We start from the raw sequence: 19,514 nt of genomic DNA, 5'->3' as shown, positions 1-19,514 counted from the left end.
ACTAGCTGCTGCAGTTTCTAATAAGCCAGCAGATGTGGAGTACGCTGGCTGATGAACACTTCTGATAGCAACTATCAATCAGTGCAAGGGTCCTCCAGTCTGAAAGCACCAATGCCAGCATTTACTCATTTTGCTGGACCTCGGTGAGAACCAAAGCAGCCCAGAAGTCAGCGACGCTTCCCTGCAATACTACTGGGAATTACAGCCCTCCCTCCCTCCCTCCCTCCCCTTTTCCTCTGGGACTGCTGGAGCACTGAGCTGCTCAGCACCAACCCAAGAGCAGCATCCCGCCCACTGCCCTGCCTGCCTGCTGCATCTCACGCTTGTGCCGGGGGAGCAGAAGATGTGACAGCACGTGGGCTGGGTGCTGGGCAGGACCATATGGCACAGCTCTGCTCGCAGCATCTTAGCTTGGGTGTCAGCAGACGACCAGCACGCTCGTGCTGCAGGAGCATGTAGCATCTTTTCCTTTTCTTTTTTTTTCCTTCTCCCTTTTAACACCTCGCCCAGTCTGTCTCCATGTGCTCAGCAGTATTTCTACAGGGCCCACAGCCATTAATCTCTGGACTGGCACTTACCGGGGCTCCCTTTTCACCTGCAGGTCCCGGAGGTCCCTGTGGGCCAGGTCGCCCTGGTAAGCCAATGGGGCCAGCTGAGCCCGCAGGACCTCGCTCACCAGGAGAGCCCTGTGTGGGGAAGGAGGAAGGAAAACGTTACTGGAACGTCGAGTGCTATCTATATACAGAAAGAAAGAAATTCGGCAGTAGGACGCTTCAAATGCACCGACTCAATAAATGAGCACATTTGAAGGGGTAACTTCCATGTGAAGGCTTGGTACCATCAGCCCAAGAGCTCCTGCAGATCCTTTTTCATTAAAATCCCTGGAATGGCTGGTGCAGGGAGCTCAGTTCCTGGGGGTACATTATCAGCGTGGAACAAGTGCATGACCACTACATGGTTAATGCAGCAGGGAGGGTTCCACAATGTGTATTTTCTTCCAGGAGGGCTGCACTGAGCAAGACTCTCAAGTGGGAACAATTTTCAGAGGGAAAGCTGGTGACTTAGAAGCAAAATACTGGATGTCCTGGATCATCCTATTTCCCCCAGCTTGTCACGTATATTCACAGCTAACACCATAAAATAACTGAGCAATTACACGTGTCTTATAAAATAAAGCTATATCCAGCAAGCTGCTCGTTAGTGCAAAGGGAATAATGGATGAAGCCCTAAGCTGTGACTAACCCACTGACTTAGCTTGCCAAGCTTGTAAACGTGTTAGGTGGTGCCTGGGAGGGCAAGGATACTCACTGCAGGACCAGGGGGGCCTGGGGGACCTTCGTTGCCTTTCAGCCCTGGAGAACCCTGGAAGATGGGAAAAATAGAGTCATTTGGGGAGCTGTGTGCTGCGCTGCCTGGGCATCCTGTTGTTGATACTTACAATGGGGCCAGGCAGACCTCTTTCTCCAGGGAAGCCTCGCAAGCCTGGGGGACCATCCTTCCCTGGGAGGCCAGCAGGACCGGGGTCCCCCTGCAACGACAGGGACAAAGAGCTGAGGATCTGTGGATCATTTCTTTCCTGCATCATCCCTCTCCATCTCCGACAGAGGGAAAGGTGTGCAAGGAGGGGGAATCCAGCAGACTGCTCATCCCTACCTTGGTCCCTTCCTTCCCAGTGAGGCCAGGAAGACCTTGTTCACCCGGAGGACCCGGAGGACCTGGATGTCCTCGCTCACCCATTGGACCAGTTTCACCAGTTGGGCCCTAAAGAAACAGAGATCAGGGTGAAGGCGGTGATAACAGGCATTAGGCACTGGGAACTTCTGAAATGAAAGCATTAACACAAATGTGATACTACTACTAAAGTTATAGTCGGGATACTTCCTAAGTATCGTACCATCATGCTGGTTCATCCTCATGCAGGGCATAAGTAACTGATTAGGCCTATACTACATGGCAATTGCTGACACATGGGCACTGATGGTGACGAGGGTATGCTAAGGCCTGGAGCAGAAGGTTCCCAAGTGGCCAATTTTGGAGGAGAACAAAAGGCACGTGCACAGGAGTACAGCATCCTTGCACGGTGGTGTCTGCTGGGACTGCAGCTGTCGTTCATGTCACGCTGCAGGATGCCACTTAGCACCAGCAGAATGATAACACTGCGATCGCTCAGCAGTCATGAATCACACCAACTGCACGCCACCAGGCTGAATGAAACTGCCACAGAGCCTAATTCTGCACTTGAGAAGACAAACACAGTCGAGGAATTGCCCCTAATCATGAATTTCATCAACCAGGGAATTTACACTATCATTAAAGAGGAGAAGTTAATTATTTCGTAATTAAAGAGCAACCTCCTTGGCAATTCAGGAAAGAAGACTCAACCCAAACCCAGTGCTGCTCAGCCTAGGACTCTGATTACCAAACCAACGCAGAGCGCTGCATGCCTGTAGTTAAGGGGTACAAATTCTGGTGGTGCAGTTATCATTTCCAGCTGATAAGGCCAGGTTGGATGGGGCCCTGGGCAGCCTGGTCTAGTATTAAATGTGGAGGTTGGCAGCCCTGCCTGCAGCAGGGGGGTTGGAGCTTGACGACCCTTGAGGTCCCTTCCAACCCAAGCCATTCTATGTTTCTTTGATCCTATGATTCCAGATGGAAATAGAGCAATTCTGAAAGAGTCCGGCAGCATGTTATATTAAACAGGGATGTGTTTCTTCATAACAGAATGGAAGAGCACTCCAACCACACCAGCAAATGGGTACAACACATCATACTGATGTAGATGAACCACGAAGGACCGGTGCAAACACCAACATTTGTTCCTTACCTGAGGGCCTACAACACCAGGGGGGCCAGGCGGGCCGGTCTTGCCTTGGAAACCCTGTTAAGAAAAGGGAGAGGACAAAGAGATGACATTTCTGCCATGAGGTGCTCCCCAGAGGGACCCAGAGCACTGCCTGCCTGCTGCCCCCCAGCAGAACCACTGACCATGGATGGACACCCAAAGGCAGGAGGGAGAAGAAATCAAACAGGAGATGCAAAATATGTATTCATACATTGACAGGGGGGAAGACAGTGGTAGAAATGGGCCTTTCAGCTCCAGTGGAGGGTTCTAAGTGGAGCCCCAAGGTGGGAATGGGTGTTTGGGTGGAAAGCCATCAGATCTTCAGTTCACTTCTGCTGTTGTGATGGAGCTACCGTGGTTTGGCTGAATGATTGGCCGGATATATGGATATAGATATAGATATAAATTGCTACACTCGTAAAACCTACAGAGGAAACGGCTATTAAAAAGTCAAAATGCTCATTTTCCTTAACGCTGAGCAATTCTTCATAGCCATTCATTTCCCTTCTCCCGCTCCCAGCCCTGCTGTGACTCCTGTTCCAGGTTTCACCCTGCAGGACTTCTGGGCCTGGGTGACCACCGTGCACTCCGACACAGGCAGAGTCACTTTCCACCCCTGCTGAGTTTTATTTCCTTCCTCAGCATCTGCTGAAAGAAATCACAACTGTGTTTCTCTCTGGATGGCCAAACGATGAGCAACGAAGACTCCACAGCAACTAATTATAATGACACAAAAAGAGTGACAATAACGAGCTATCACCACTGCAGTTGTTTAATTCTCCTAAGCCACTCCTTAAAAAGCACATTAATTATCATTCCTACTACAGCGCACTGACAAGCCTGAGAGATGCCATTCAGGGCATCCAGGCTATTTTCTCACTGCCACAAAAGATGATGGGATAAGTCCCAAAGCCAATGGTACTGTGTCATGCTACAAAGCCACCCTGTGCCATTCTAGCTGTCTGCAGATGGCAGGATATCATGTCACCAATGGGAAAATGGCAAACCATCACTGTGAAAAGAACACACCATTCAAACCCTGATCTTAGAAAAACATTTCAACCACCTCTTTCCCTTTTTTATCTGCAGAAAGGGTTTTCCTGTTACCCTTTCTAAACCACGAGCACAGAGCTTTTAGGGCTCTTTTTTCTTATCTTCTCTAGACCCTGTCTTAATAAATCTAATACGGCCCAATATTTGGCATCCTTCAGCATGATTTGTTGCTCCTCAATGAAAAGTTAATTAAAGGGAGCTATTTGACGAGCAGACTTCAAGTCTAGATTTTCTTGCATGAAGGCACAGAGTGCGCTGGCACAGTTACTGGTGTGGAAATGATATTTAATTTGGTTTTATGTCCACCTCCTTCCTTTTCAGCTCTGTGTAAGGAAAGAGGACAAACAAAGGGGCTTCTGCCTGGGTCAAGACCAGGCTGGATGGGGCTGTGAGCAATTTGGGCTGGAGGGAGGTGCCCCTGCCTATAGCGTGGGGGTTGGAATGACATGATCTTAAAGGTCCCTTCCAACTCAAACCAGTCTATGATTGTGTGACCCAAGATGGCACAGGGGAAAGTGACAAAAATGTTTGCTTGTGACAAAAATGAACAGATTCTCGGTTTTCTGGATGTATTTGATGGTGATAGGGCAGTTACCCCTCAACTGACAGAGGACAACTACCAGGGAACGCTTTCAGACCCCAAATAGCCCATTGTCCACTCGCATTTATACAGACTTGGGAATGTGATGCTTTATTCCAGTCTCAAATGTTGAGAGCTGCAATGCAAGACAAATTTTTACTGCTTTTTTTCTAATCTCAGCTTAAGTGTCCTGGATATATCAGATAACTCAATAAAGGAAGTGTAAATGTCACAGTCAGACTCTGGCAGGTGAGAACTCTTCTCTCCACCTTGAAGTTAATCCTGAAGTGAGGGCTGTGCCTTCAAAATACCACAGCCATCACCACGAAGACAGTCTCACGGAGCGTGAGTAAATATCTGGTGTTGCACTGAGCAGTATTTGCACTGCTTCGCTTAGCAAATGCCAGGCAAGTTAATTAAACTGTTGTGTGATAAGTTGAGGGGAAAAGATGCATAATGTGCAAAGCCTCTTTAATGCTCATTTGCTAGGAAAGGCGGTGGAGAAAAAAAGCAAAGCTGGGTAGAGGAAGTTGGGTTTCTTTCCTGTAGAATAAACACAGAACAAAGAGTCTATCTGCTAACATGCAGCATGCAGTGATGGGAGAGTGATGTACCAACAACAGCAAATGAACTGGGTTGTAAACAGCTGAGGAAAAAAGAATCAACATCCCCCAGAATGCCAAACAGAGAGGTACTAATTACTGCATGCAGAAGAATACATGGCAGAACAGTCATTTTTGCTTAGGGTATCCTTCAAGCAAAAAGGTGCACGAAACAGACCACCAGAGACGCACGACAGCCATCATACCTTCCGCATGCCTCATCACTCTCCTCTGGTGAGAAAGACTGATTACATCTGTGCAACAAAACCTTTTAAAATCGACAAAGCAGCATTGTGTACGACACAGAAGGGCCCCAGCAGCAGGGCTGCTCCTCGGGGGGCAGCAAGAGAGATGTGCTGGGGGAGCCCTGTGAGTGGCTTTGGCTCAAAGGCGGTGACAGCAGAGATGCTGGTGTGCTAAGACAGGGCAGATACACGCGTGTGCTGCAATAACCAGTGTGGGCAGAAAAGCTAGAGCAAAGCCATGGCACCACTGATCCTGGCCAGGAGCTGCTTTCCTCTCCAAAGAAGCACTGCAGCAATGGGGCTGTAACTTCTCTGCTGTGCTACTGCTCTTGGTGCCGGCTGCACTGTGCATAAAGAAGGAAAAGCCATTTATTTCTCCCCATGGCAGGCTCCTGAGAAAGCAAAACAGCCCTGAGTGAAGGCAAGTGAGTGCAGAAAGCTGAGTGCTGGCTTTTGAAGGAGGGTGCCCATCTTGCATCTCTGTTCCCACAGACCTAGAGTTACAACAGCAACATTACACCTGCGCATTTCCAAAGAGAGGAGTGGGGAAGAAAGCCCAGCTTCACCACTGTGCTACAAGAGCAGAGCCGAGGCACAGCCTTCCCCTGGGAGGACTGTGGGGAGCCTGTGGGGTGCCCAGCACAGGCCAGGTCCTGGCGTGCTGACTTACAGCATCTTCCCCCCCATCCCCTGCAGCACACAGAGCCCCAGCTGCTCCAGTGCCACTCCCTGGCCTCGCTACCACCCCACTCACATTCACTCCGTGTGCAATGCACATCACCCCCACGTGTACCACAGGGACAGAGAGAGGGGCTGGTGTGTGGCCGTCCTGCAAATCATCATTAGCCCAACCCATCCTGCTCAGAAGAGGGTTGCTTCCTGTAGACCACCCCGTGCAGCTGGAGACACACAGACCTCTGCAGGGAGCAAACTGGTGGCCCCATCTCCCCATCTGCACAGGAGGGTTTAGAGAAACCAGCCAGCAAGATGAGGCTCAGGGCTAAAGATCTGCCCAAGAGTTCTGGCTACTTACGGTTTCTCCTCTCTGTCCGGGGTGACCAGGCAATCCATCCTTCCCAGGAGGACCCTACAGCAGACAACCAAGGCGAGAAGAAATGTGGCTGAGTGCTCAGTAGTACAAATATGATAAGAACTGAATCAAACCTACTTGCATCTTTGCATTAATCCCCACCCGCTGTACAGAGAAATGGGGGTGCTCAGAACCCTAAAAGACACGGCCCTTTCTCACACATCTCCCGGTGATCTTACAGATCTGTACTGCAGATATGCAGAGAGGGAGTGAGCTGTCACCACAGGGAAAGAAATCACTCCAAAAAGGTTTCTGAGGCTCCCCCTCAGTGTACAATAATTGCAGAGACAGAAGCGTTACTGTGCTGTGCTGTCCTCCCAGCACACAGAAGAGAAAGAACAGAGCAACCACGAAAGATCCTAGCAATATTGAGTCATTAGGAAATGAACATTTATAATCAGCTGCAATTTACTGGGCTATTTAAAATCTTAAACCATCGAGTTATTATCGCTGATGTCTCAGTAATGTCTTTTATTGGGCACGTCACCACTCGTCAGAGAAGCAGCGAGGGCTGAGCTGGCACAGGGAGCCACAGCTGGGTGGAAAAGATCAGATGTATTCCTCTGCACGTGCTGGGAAGCGTTACTCACAGGGGGGCCTTTTGGTCCAGGAAATCCGGTTGGTCCTTGAGGCCCTGGTGGTCCCTGGGATACAAAACGAGGCAGAAAAGAGGGTTAAGGAGCGTATATGCCTTACAATGATATTACAGCTCTGTGTGAGCATCAGGTGAGTGCAAAGATGTGCGAAGCTGGCTTCTTGTGCCCCAAAGAGATGCCATAGAAATGCATGTTTAACCGTGTTCTGTTCAGCTGGGAAAAGCATGGCGAACACCAGGAGGGCCATCAGCCACTGAAGGGCTCTGGGTGTCTGCACAAACAGCATGGAGAACCTTCCCTTCTTCCCATGGATCAATATTGGTGTAGGACACCCAAAATCCCACTTGAGCCTCGCCTGGAGAACTCAGAAGGGCTTCAAGGGCTGGAGGTGATGTTACGTGACCTCTCTCTACACGAGCAAATTTCACTGTGGATTTTGAAACAGATTTTGTCTGTTTGCTGACTGAGGTGTGCTCAGCCGTATCCTGGCCGAAGGGAGCTCCCCACTGCTCTCTGCTTCGCAGTACTTGGTAGGACACTCATTGCAGCAAGGCCTGAGCACCATCTCAGCGCTGTAACCCCAACCCTTCTGCCGTGTGAAAGCAACAGACTGCATCAACCCCTTCTCTATTCCCACACATTGCCTTACCCGTTCGCCAGGAGGACCAGGGGGGCCATCACCACCAGAGTTGCCCTTTTACAAATAAACAAAACAACACACCATTAAAAATACATAAATCACCGTTTCGGCTGCTTTGCACAGAGGCTTCAAATAGCACCACCCCGGGTGACACCCATCCCACCGACTGCCCAGCCCCTCTCCATCAACTCTTCCATACCGGGAGCCACATCCAGTGACAAATGAGCAACTGCTCGTTCCCCCCACACTGCTTAACAAAGATACAGGAAAGATAACATCAGTGAGCTCAGGCTATTCCCACCCGATAACAGCCGCCCTCTGAGAGATAAATGCCGCAGCAAAGCCAAGGTATTTATCAAAAATTCATGCTGCTACAAAGCCAAGGCATTTATTTTTAAAGCCAGCAGCGTGGCGGTGACAATGCCTCATTACGGCAGCTTCGCTTCCATTATGCCCAGCAATTGATGGTCACTTAATTGGTTTCTGCAGCAGGTGCTGGAGCTGAGCTTGCCTCCCTATTGGCTGGCAAAACAATGCCTATTGTGCTGGGCGGGCAGTCATTGGCCAGCAGCGTGCATGCAAAGCGGCTCAGCAAGGTGCAAGGTTGTGCAAGAAATAGGGCTCAGGGGAAGCAGAATGTAGGGCTGTGCTGTCCCTGCTGCAAGGTATCCCCTCCCCTTCTGGGCCTTTGTTTGCATGTGCAGTTGATCTCCTGCTGAAATGAAGGCCAGCACGTTTCTAGGAGCTGTGCGTAGACTTCACAGTTGGGTTATGAGGCATTTGGCTGGGTAATGAAGGCCAGGATGGCTCAGCTTTCAAAATGCAAAATGGAAAAGGGAGAAAAGGGAAATGGAAGGCAATGAAGCAGATGGCCTCCGATGCTGACACTTTTTGGGACGCAATTTTCTTCCTAATTGCCATCACAGGCTCCCCAGAACCTTACCTTTGGGCCAGGTTTCCCAGTGCTTCCCCTAGGGCCTCTTTCCCCTCGTGGACCCTTGGAAAAAGACAAAAGATGACATCTTAGCGTGTTGGGTAATAAGAACAGCTACAGTGACATGGGGCAAGCACTGCAGCACCCAAACTGCACTGGGACGAAGAGCTGTCCCACCAGCAGCAGCAGCGGCAGGGTGACAGGAGCCTCCTTCACTGTGGTTTCGACCTATTTTGTCATGATGTCCAACCAGAACCAACAGTGAACCCCATCCCCAAATCACTGCATCTCCTCTGCTCAGCTTTAAGGCTGAAGGCCGCATTGCAAAGGGCCAGATCCCACCCAGCCAGGACACGAACCAGAACGTCCCTTCTCCTAGCATTAACAAGACTTCAAAATGCAAAAGAGGGAAAAGAAGCATTGTTACCGTTGGACCGCGTTGCCCCCTTGGACCTGGTTTGCCAGGTGTCCCCTGCAAAGGAAAAGGAACACGGATGAGTCTCTGACCGGCAGCAGCCACAGACTGGGCTTGCAGCAGATGCAGCCCAATGGAGACCCATTGCTCCCCCCACACCTCTGCATCTCTCATTTGTAATTAAAACAACAATAGCAGTTTTACACACAGCTCTTGATGACAGTATTTGTTTTCTTTTATAACGTTTGGATGCATGTGAACAGTAACCCTCCCAGGCTGGCTCACGGTGCACAGGGCACAAGCTGATGGCATTAAATATTTAGGGAAAGCCAGCAGCAGAGCAGAAGCCCTCACCTGCACTGCTCTTTTACGCTACACAAGCCAATTAAGCCGCCCCACATATTTACAGATCCTTCTTCATCTCTGCGAACCTTGTGCTAAACAAGTAATTTAAGACATTGCTTTGCAGCCGCAACAAAACAGCAGGCTTATGAGATCTGACAGATGCACTCAGTTTCCTGTAATGGGGGACTGTGATTAATTCTTACAGAAGAAAGACAAAGATGGCTGGGTCCTAAATCTGGAATTGCGTTAAGCTCCATTTCCACATGCCTAAAAGAAAAGTAATGGCCCACAACTTGCTATCTGAAGGAACTATTTTGGTTGGTGTCACGATCTTAAGGGCTCCAATAGGGTTGACTTTCTTCCTCTGGACAGGCAGTCCACTTTTTTTTTTTTTTAACCAATCACAGCTGAAGGAAGAGAGACTTTCTATGTAAGGAATGCAGATGCTTAAAATATCATTTGCCATTTTCTGCCCCAAATCCATCATCTAACAATCTCTTCTTCTCCTGTTCCACTCTCATTAACCAGGTGAGCAGAACACAGGAGCTGGGCAACTTTCAAGTCGACTTTCTTCCAGCTGCTATAATTAGCCCTGCCAAATCCTCCTTGCTCTGCGGCTCCATTTAGTAAACAGTGCTGGCACACATCTTCAATTAATTACACAAATTATCTCAAAGCACCCCGCCTGTGCCACGTGAGGCTGAATTGGGATCTGGCAGCACAGAGCGCAGCCCCCTGCAGGTCACCCCCACGCTCCCTTCCTTTTCCCTCGATTCTATCTTCAAGCAAAATTTCCCCCCTGCTTATTGCTACCATTAATCATGCATACAGCTCTGTGTACCGCTGCTAAGAATTTATATAGCACTGTAAACGCACGCAGGCCTATATATTTCAGACAGGGAAGGAAAGGCATCTAAATTCAGATTACTTTCCAGGCCCCCAAATGGATGGCCTGGATCTCAGCACTGCCCCACACCCTCCGGGCTCTGTCAGACGGGGCGAGCAGGGAGATCTATTATCCCATGCTAATGGCTGAGGCTTATTAGCTCCGAAAATAAAGATTGCTTACTCACATTCCCAAGCATTGATTTTACAGCCAGGCTCCGAAGATGCCCCAGCCAGCCCACCCGAGCTCACCTCCGGCTGCAGGGCACCATGATGGGCAACCTTGGACCAAAACCACTGCCATGTTAGGTTGCCCCATCCCTGGAGGCATTCGAGGCCAGGCTGGATGTGGCTCTGGGCAGCCTGGTCTGCTGGTTGGCGACCCTGCACATAGCAGGGGGGTTGAAATGAGATGATCATTGTGGTCCTCTTCAACCCAGGCCATTCTGTTCTATGTTTGGAGGAGCTGCTTCTGTAAGACTTCCTCACTCTTAACTTGCTTTCAACTTTGGGGAGCTTTAGGGCTGCCAGCACTGAAATTGAGCTTTTTCACCTTTTTTTTTTGTTTGTTTTAAATCAGGTTGGGGGACTATTCATGTTTGCTAAGACGAAAGGCTTATTTCAAGCCCTAGATGATGACAACTGCCAGAAAAAAACAACAACAACCTGTGATTCATATTATTCTGGACACATAAACAACCGTGTTGAGTATCATAACAGTAATACCTCGTAAAAAGAAAAGACAAACAGGAATGATTTTGGGTTGTTTCAGCTGCAAATTGGGTTACTCCACAATGCACCGGAGAAGCAAATCTTACAAACTCACTTTCCTGACTGCGTGTGGACATGCTCATAAAGCAGCAAATTTACTGGTCTCGGGAGAAGCAGAGTGTAATTTATCAAGTCTAACTCAATGAGGCTTAAATTCAGTTGATGGTCTCCATTTGGTTTGTGCAGCGCGATCCCCGCTCGGTCTATTGTTCTGTATATAATCGCTTTCACTTATTTCAGAGCAGATACTCGGGAGAAAGGGGAAGGAAAAAAAAAAAGGATACCAAAGGAGTCAGTGAAAATCTCTATTTCTGCTACTCTGATAAATTTTTTCAAGCGCAGCTCCTTTCACTAAAAGGAGAGATTTGTCCATGAAGCGTTTCTCTCTCCCTCCATGCAGGCAAACACGGTGATACAACAGGGATGAGCTGCTGGACTGGGTTCAGAGTGGCATAAATGGTCCAAACCACTGCTGGGGAGAACTGGAATTCAACCAGCAGGAGGGCAGCAACAGCAGCGCATCTCCCTGGGGCTGTGGTGCTGATGCCCTCCTTTAAGCCACCTGAAAATGCAGCCCAAGAATTTCCTTGCCCACTGGGTAAGGCGGGTGGTAATTATAGGGCTACAGTAAATGTGAGGCTGTTGTGGCAGCTGCCTCCCTCCTGCTGCCCAGTTCCAGTGCTGGAGCCAAGGGAGGGGAGTTCAGAGCTCAGAAGGAGATGAAAATTACTCAGCGGAGAGAGAGAGAGAGAAAAAAAAAAGAGGAATATAAAGCAAATTTCAGTGGCACAATATTAATGCAGTGCAAAGTGATTTATGTTTTCTGCGCTCCCATCAAACACGTCTGTTAGAAGTCATTTGTATTTAAATGAGAGGAGGAGGAAAACGAATTCCACTCGCCCTCTTCACTCCTCCCCATCTTCACCCTGTGACCAGAGCTGGAGCACGGAACGAGTTGATGTTGGTGCTCTCCATCCCCTAACTCAACATTGTTATGCTCAAACTAAGAAAAGGAAGCAGGTAAATACAAACCCACAGCAGGTGAATTCCTGCTACTCAGGATCAAAGCTGAGAGGGGTGAGAGGTAAAGCACATCTGGGGGGGATGGAGCCCCAGTACTTGAAGGATAGTTAGGAATCTAGGGTAGCTTCACTTGTTAAAAGGAGGCACCTGTAAGTGTGTTTTCAACAGTCCACTTTGAATCTCTTCATCAGTTAGGATGAAGATGGTTCTGAACAGAATCACCCATCTCCAACAACCACCATTAATTAAAAAGCTCTTCACACTCTGAGCAACGTCTGGCAGTGAGGGAAGGATTCAGGTTCAGAGAAATCTCCTACAGTATCTCAAAGGAAATCTTCCCAGCGTGTAATAGGGCTGGAGCATCCTCTGTTGGTGACTGCGAAGGGACAGCCAGCAGTCCTGCCCGAGGGCTCTTCCCTAGAGGGAAAACTCAGCCAAGTGAGCAGAGAGCAGCTCTTACCCGTGTGCCCTTCTCGCCGTTGGCGCCTGGAAATCCCGGGAAGCCAATGGAGCCCTTTGGGGGAGAGAAAAGGGAGATGGGCTCAGGACACTGAACTCAGCCTGCCCGCACCAGGCGCCCATTGACCTGGGATAACCCCGACCAACCCTGCTGACATCCGCATCTCCCGGGGCTTTTCTTTCGCTTTAAAACCTTCCTCTAATAAAAACAAAATCAAAGACAGACCTGGAACGACCTCAGAAGCCAAAGTGCCTCCAAAAACAACAACCCAAAATAAGAAGGCCCATGCCTTGCTGGAAGTAGCTGCAAAGCCCAAGCTCAGGGTTGCACCGGGCGCCTGGGGAACAGCAGGCTTTTGTGTTTAGCTCCTAAGTCACTACGGTGCACATGAAAATTTAACTCCTGCCTTGTCCCTTTCTGATGCGAGCGCCTGGAGAATTGCTGCTGCTGCTGCTAAAATATGAGTCAGATGAAAAAAAAAAACATCCAAAGGGAAAGGAAAAAAAAAAAAAAAGCAAATTAAAAAATAAAACATCAACACCACAACCAGGAAACCATCTCTTGCAGTTAATTATGTCTCCAGTGTTAAACACGCCTGCTTTCTTTTTTTTTTCGTTCCAAGCAACGAACATGAATAATAAAATATGATTCTTAAAAAAAAAAACAACCTTAAATCTTAAGGAAAGCATAAGTTCCCAAAGCCCCCGGGGTGTGTAGCTGGAAGGCAGGCTGCAGCCTCGCTCTGTGCGATGGAATTCACAGTTTGAACTTAAAAAGAAGATTCGAAAATGGCCCAAACGGAGGTGGGCGTGTAGATAAGATGCAAAGCGTGCTTGCAAAGCTGCAAATAGCAGTTCTATTTTATCTTCAGGGAGACCCTGAGTCATTAGCTATTCCCCTTAATTAGCTAGCAGTAGCTCTAAGCCTTGAAGATAGCTCCATTCTGCCTATTGCCAGCACGGCAGTTCTCAGGAGCCCATCTGCCACCCGAGCGCCCTGCACACCTGGTGGGAGCTGCTCTGCACACTCCGCACTGTGCAGCCCCTGTCCCCTTCATCTCCTCGCAGCACTGTGCAGGAGATGATGCAGGACGTGGCCCATCCCCTCCCGGCTGAGGGCTGGCAGCTATTTTTACCCATCCATAAATACATCCTCTGCATGTGGGGAGGAGGGATGGAGTGGTATGAAATGTGAGAGAGCCGCACACCCATCAGCTCTAAAAGGGAAGGCAAAGGGCTTGGCTTCCCATCGCCTTGGATGTGTAAACGTGCAGTGCCACAAGCATGGCACAGCTGAGACACCAGGCCCTGCTCCTCCTGCCGTGTGTCCCCTTGGGTCCTTCAGCCCAGTGGTGTCACTGTTCCACCTCATCCCCATGAGCAGAAATCCCACTGTTACCTTTGGGCCCTGCCTGCCCGGGTAGCCGGGCAGCCCTGGCACGCCAAGTTTTCCCTGAAACACAAAGAAAATTGGGTTAGTGGAGGCAGCTTCAGGTTTGTAACCGAAGAAAGAGAAGCCAAGCACTGGAAAACCCTGAGCCATGCAGCTGCTGGGTGGACACAACCAATGGATCACTGTTTTCTCTGCAGTCTTCACAAGAAGCTCCCACACTCCCATCCCTCTGCCTCACAGCCACCCCTGTCCCCCCAGCCAGGCACTGCCACCCCCTACAGCAAAGTTCCAAATTAAAGAGAGCTGTGCTGCAGAACCAACCCGGGCAGCCCCATCTCCCCAGCTCACCTTCTCTCCAGCAGGACCGAGAGGACCGGGGTCTCCATTGGGACCCGAGCGACCTTTGGGACCTTCAGGGCCATCCTCACCCCTGGGGCCCGGAGGTCCGATTTCACCCTGTGAACAACAGCAGGGCTCAGAGACAGTATCAGAGACTGCAAAAGACTCTTGGAGTGAAGGCATTCTGTCACCGAGAGACTCACAGAGCGTTATCAGAGCTCCCATTCTTGGCCGTGCCATTATCCCCGGCAGCAGCCCTCTTTCTAGTGGCCCAATTATCCCATCTCCACCGAAACATCCGTCATTAGCTCTGATTGCAACGCACCCTTTTACCCACTTCCCGCTTCCCAAATTGCAGTTTGATGTGCAAGCAAGCCCTGGGAAGCGCTTAATTGAGGGCTGAGTTGGGCAACCGGAGAATAAAGATCAGGCTGGAGCTTTTGTGCTGCAAACCATTAGGAAACCTGAGCACGGAGAGGACTGAGCCGTTAACATGAATTGTTATGACACTGCGGGCTCCGGCACACACAACAACATTGTCACGCAGCGCAGCAGGAGATGCTGCCACACCAACGCGGGCTCACAAGGAGCTGGGTGGCTGCAGATTTATCTGCGAGGCTTTCAAGTACCCTTGGCCTTTCATAGCATCATAAAACACAGGGAGAGCGCTGGTGGGATGCGGAGCTGTGAGCTTACGGCAAGGACAGCGTGCCACCTTCTGTCCTCGCGCCACGGAACGACCAGCTCCAAGGTGACAGGTGGAGCACCAACCTGATCGATTATCCATTGAAATGCCAAGCAGAGATGGAGGATTTGATTTACAGTTTTACGAGCCTTCATGCAAGGCATTCATTTGTCCTTTAAGCGTGGGGATGGATGAGCACAGAGTGCTCCTGATTGCTGGGCGATGCGCCGAGCACCAAGCAATGCCATCACCCAAGGAGATGGGATGGGAACACAGCACCCAGGGCCCAGGTGCTGAGGACAGACAGCACCCAAGCATGATTTTGGGTTTCTGGTGACCTGCACATTCCACTGCTTATAAAAGCTTCTGGAGCTAAAGATAGGAGTAACATAAACCTGCACCCCCGCTGCTCTGTGTTCCTGGTAACTGCACTTCACACTGATGGCACTGGAGGCACACAACGCTCAGCAAATAACGATGCCTATCAGACCCCAGATGTAATATTATGGGAGAGAAGAGATACTGGAAATAGATATGATACAGCAAGATTGTGTGCAGGATTCTTCGCAATCAAAGCAGCAAGACGGGGCCCCTCTATTACTACTCTGTTTTATTTTACCTTCACAATGGGACCAGGGAATATAAGGATTTATAATGCCTGTGCTTGAGGTGAACATGAATGCTCCAGAAGGACCATGACAAAAACCTGCCTTGCTGAGCTGTTGTGGGAGCACTCTGAGACCTCAATGGGGGCAGGTTCTTACCCGGTCTCCCTTGATGCCCATATCCCCTTTGAAGCCAGGGAAGCCATCTTCACCCTAAACAGCAGAGAGGGAAAAGCAGACAGTGTGTATAGATGGACAAAAATAAAACACAAAAAGAATCAAGGCCCACCCAGCCTTATTGGATGGCTCCTACCCGGGAAGAACAACATCAGCTTCTGTAAGACCTCAGTGCACACAAACAGCCATGAGAACACACAGATGAAAACCCAGGCAGGCTGCAGCCACTGAGGTCCCACAGGGCTCACAAGGAAGGATTCCTTCACATCCCTCACTGCCTGCCAGTCAGGATATCACAAATCTGGCTCGATGTGACTAACAACACCTTGCCAGTACCGGGAACCAATTATTTCTGCAGTACAACTGGCTTTATTTTCATGGAGGATGTTTTACACCATGCTTCGAGGGAACCTCTAGGACAGTGGCAGTATTTCTTACAGCTGAGAAGGTTTAATTGCAGAACTCAAATCAATAATGTATTTCATCCTACAGCAAATCTCTCATAGGTAATGAGAACACCATTCCCAGAAAGACCTTTAAAGTTTGGAAGGTTCCTGCCAAGACTCCCTAGCGAAATTGCATAGATTTGGTGCTGATAGTTTTTGTTATGGGAATGAAGGAATACAGAGCTGTGTAGGGCTGGAGCTGGAGGCTTTTCTCCATCTCGTTTGTGGGAACCCAGCTGCATCCTTGACATGCACACAGACAGACTGGGTCCACCTCCTTTCTGACTTGGGTTTCACGAGCTGCTCTAATGACCAGTCTGGATAGCACATCCCATATGTTGTACTCCCCAGGTCCAGCAATTACCCAGCTGTAACACACCACAAACCCTTCATCTCCATGGAATCGTGCCCAGAAAACTCAAGTTGCAAATTTTGTCAGAAGGAAATCATCCCAAAGCTGGAGCTGAGCTATTGGTAGCAGCTCACTGCAGCAAAGAGACCCAGACCTGGGCAGGTCATGGGGCTGCATTGCTCCCAAGCGTTCATCAAATGGAATTCCCTCGTGCAAGACAATTTTACAGGCAGCATCCAGCAGGATGGGTCTGCAAAACTGCTCTGAAGCTGTAGATAATCAATCCAAACACAAAGCACTGACTCACCTTTTCACCTTTGGTGCCCTTCAACCCACGAACACCATCCGCTCCCTTGGGGAAGATAAAACAAGGTGTTACATGGTACATGTCAAGGCAAAGGATAATTAAAAGCACATCGGAACGTGTGCAGCAGGACACAAGCAAGGCAAGAGCTGAGCATTATTTATAGCTGCAAACCCAATGAGACGCATTTTTTTTCTCAGAACTGGAGATTCTTTCAGTTAATAGGATGCTGCTTGTAGGAAGCAAAGCCTCTTCTGTACGCACCACGGATTTGGTGCATGACACATTTTCTGTAGATCACTGTAATGTGGAACAGTTCCACTTTAGTGGTAAACACAATAGCAAACCATTCCCTAATGGACCACTGCAGCTCAATCCGTAACTTTGCAAGAGCTGAGATGAAAGCTTGCTTTGGTTACATGCATTCAGCTCAAGTTTTGAAGGCAGAACGGCAAATAGGATTCTGCTATTGAAAAAAGACAGAAGGGCTTTAAGAGGGTTTAACTCTACCCATAGCCTCCAATTCGTGTTTGTCTCCATGAGCACAGATCCTTGCAGATTGACTGGACCTCTGGGAAGCGAGATGCAACTGCACCTGACCCGATGCATTGTGATGGGGTGGAACAGCCAGAGTTGAATGGGGTAAAATCCCCACTGCCTCCTCATCAGCAAATGCAGCCAGCAGCAGGACTGAGGGGAGAGCTGGGATTCAGCCCACCAAAGGAGCACACTGCTGAGACACACAAGCACCATCTCACAAGGTTTTGGATCGGGAGCATGAAAAGCTTGCTTTGTTTTAGGAGCAGGCATTTTGTTTTATTAACAAGCCCTGTTAAAGTCTTCACATTCTGGCTGAGATTTACTTTGGCTGTAAACTGGAAATGATTGGAAGGGGACTGAGCCGTGTTCAAGAAGAATTAAAAGAGCCATCTCCTCAAAGCACTGAATGATGCTAGAAGGTGCTGTTGGAAAGCAGGAGACTTGGAAGCCTGCGAGAAGACACAAGACCAAGGCTTGGTCAAGCAACAAACATGGAGTCACTGGGGTGGCCCTGTGCACTAAGGCACCAAAAGCACACTCAGCTAGAACCAGAGCACACAGAACAGCCTTCCCCAGGATGCTCAGTGCACCCAAGAGCACCTCATCCATCTCCTGCACAAGAAAGAAGCCAAGTTCAGGCAAACAACATGGGGATGTTGCTTTGGCACCTCCTTACCTTGACTCCGCGTGGACCTGGATAACCAATGGGACCCTGAGGGCCTGGTGGACCCTGGGGTGAATAAAACACACAAATTAAAACACATCAAATCAACGTGAAGGTGCAGCAACAAAGAGAGGGTGTGGAAATCAAATATCCCATCCATCTGGCTGCTTCAGGCTGGGTGGAAGTGGCAGCAGCCACCTGAAAATAGCTCAGAACAACACAGGAACATCACTGGGAGCAGATGTGCCCAGCTCAGCCAGCAGCAAAGATGTGTATGATGGGAAAGAACAAAGAGAGGGGACGAGACAGCGACTACCTGGTAGAAAGGGATTTGAACAAGAGTGTGCTTCATTGGAAAGAAAAACAACTCCAAGGGAGGAGAAACACTTTTTCTGTTACCTCTCCACCCCCAAACCAGCCTCCCCATTCGGATGAGACACAGCTCAGGGCGGTATCACAGGGAGCAGTTATTGCTCCAGGCACACGCCTGGGGTGCTGCCCTTCAGCCTCAGCGCACAGCAGAGGAGAGGCTTGCAGTGCTGGGAGCTACAAAGCAGCGGTGACACCGCGATGCTGCATGCGTGCACCCTGCAGGTGCTCCATCACCACCCTGCTGCCTCTCTGCCCATCAATCACACCATGCTGTGCTGCATGGGGACCACAGGGTGCTGGGCTGCGCCCTGGTACAGCCCTGCTGACACATGCAGCATTTCTCAATTGAACGGGAAGCAGAGGGAAGGCAGATGGTAAATCTCCCAGACAGACAGACAGACAGCTGTATAATTCAAGGACTTTGGCCTCCGGCAATATTCTCAAATATACTGTTAAATAGGGACTTCGAGCCGGGGGGAGAAGGAGAAAATGGAAAAGCAGAAATACAAAAAGAGTTATGTTCTGCATTCCTCTGCACCACGGAGGATATTTCTTTATGTCTGATGAGGAGGAGGCTTCCCTCTGCAGTTTCAGGTCTCCCACTGCTGACCCAGGTCCTGTTGTCTCAGACCCCCAGCTTAGGGCTGTCCCCCCCAGCACCCACATCCCGGCCCCAGCTTGCAACCTCGGTGACTGCAGCGATGCTGTGTCAGCCAGGAATGGGAAACTGCTGATACGACTCTGCTAGCAGAATCCTTGTGCTGGCAAGCATCTTCTTAACAACACTGTTTGTTTTATTTTGGGAAGAACCACGAGCCTTAACAGCAAAACCTCTCACCCCTACAAGCAGCAGCTCACTGGCTGCAGCACTTCCATGCTGCCCTGGCAATGAATCTTCTGTTTTAAAGTTAATGTTAGACTCTTAATTCATATTTTGCAATACTTAACAGTAACGAGGAACTTGTCGACACCTACCTGACTCCCCTTCTCTCCAGGAGGACCTTCCTTGCCAGGATGACCCTATTAATAAAAGAGACAAACAGAGGAAAAAAAATGGGTTTAGTGCGTGGCTAATGCTTTGGAAGCCAACAGGCTCACTCAGGCAGCTCTGATTTATGTGCCAGAAAACAGCTGCTCTCCAGGAAGCTCTCACTGAT

At 49.5% G+C, this 19,514-nt stretch overlaps 1 protein-coding gene across 3 annotated transcripts in view; it reads right to left on the bottom strand.

Annotated features, from left to right (window-relative positions):
- COL5A1 (collagen type V alpha 1 chain) overlaps nucleotides 1-19,514 on the bottom strand; it is a 128,420-nt gene that overhangs the window by 21,014 nt on the left and 87,892 nt on the right. For all 3 annotated transcript variants that reach the window (NM_204790.4, XM_040648943.1, XM_040648944.1), the window contains exons 26-42: nucleotides 19,333-19,377; nucleotides 17,998-18,051; nucleotides 16,785-16,829; nucleotides 15,662-15,715; nucleotides 14,222-14,329; nucleotides 13,880-13,933; nucleotides 12,482-12,535; nucleotides 9,010-9,054; nucleotides 8,592-8,645; nucleotides 7,658-7,702; nucleotides 7,003-7,056; nucleotides 6,356-6,409; nucleotides 2,825-2,878; nucleotides 1,654-1,761; nucleotides 1,439-1,528; nucleotides 1,309-1,362; nucleotides 579-686 (exon numbers count right to left, since the gene is read on the bottom strand). In NM_204790.4, coding sequence (NP_990121.2) covers nucleotides 579-686; nucleotides 1,309-1,362; nucleotides 1,439-1,528; nucleotides 1,654-1,761; nucleotides 2,825-2,878; nucleotides 6,356-6,409; nucleotides 7,003-7,056; nucleotides 7,658-7,702; nucleotides 8,592-8,645; nucleotides 9,010-9,054; nucleotides 12,482-12,535; nucleotides 13,880-13,933; nucleotides 14,222-14,329; nucleotides 15,662-15,715; nucleotides 16,785-16,829; nucleotides 17,998-18,051; nucleotides 19,333-19,377 — 1,080 coding nt within the window. The remainder of the gene's footprint in view (nucleotides 1-578; nucleotides 687-1,308; nucleotides 1,363-1,438; nucleotides 1,529-1,653; nucleotides 1,762-2,824; nucleotides 2,879-6,355; nucleotides 6,410-7,002; nucleotides 7,057-7,657; nucleotides 7,703-8,591; nucleotides 8,646-9,009; nucleotides 9,055-12,481; nucleotides 12,536-13,879; nucleotides 13,934-14,221; nucleotides 14,330-15,661; nucleotides 15,716-16,784; nucleotides 16,830-17,997; nucleotides 18,052-19,332; nucleotides 19,378-19,514) is intronic.

Source organism: Gallus gallus, chromosome 17 (genome assembly GCF_016699485.2).
Source record: "Gallus gallus isolate bGalGal1 chromosome 17, bGalGal1.mat.broiler.GRCg7b, whole genome shotgun sequence".
Classification (NCBI taxonomy): domain Eukaryota; kingdom Metazoa; phylum Chordata; class Aves; order Galliformes; family Phasianidae; genus Gallus; species Gallus gallus.
This window is presented reverse-complemented; position numbering and strand designations above follow the sequence as displayed.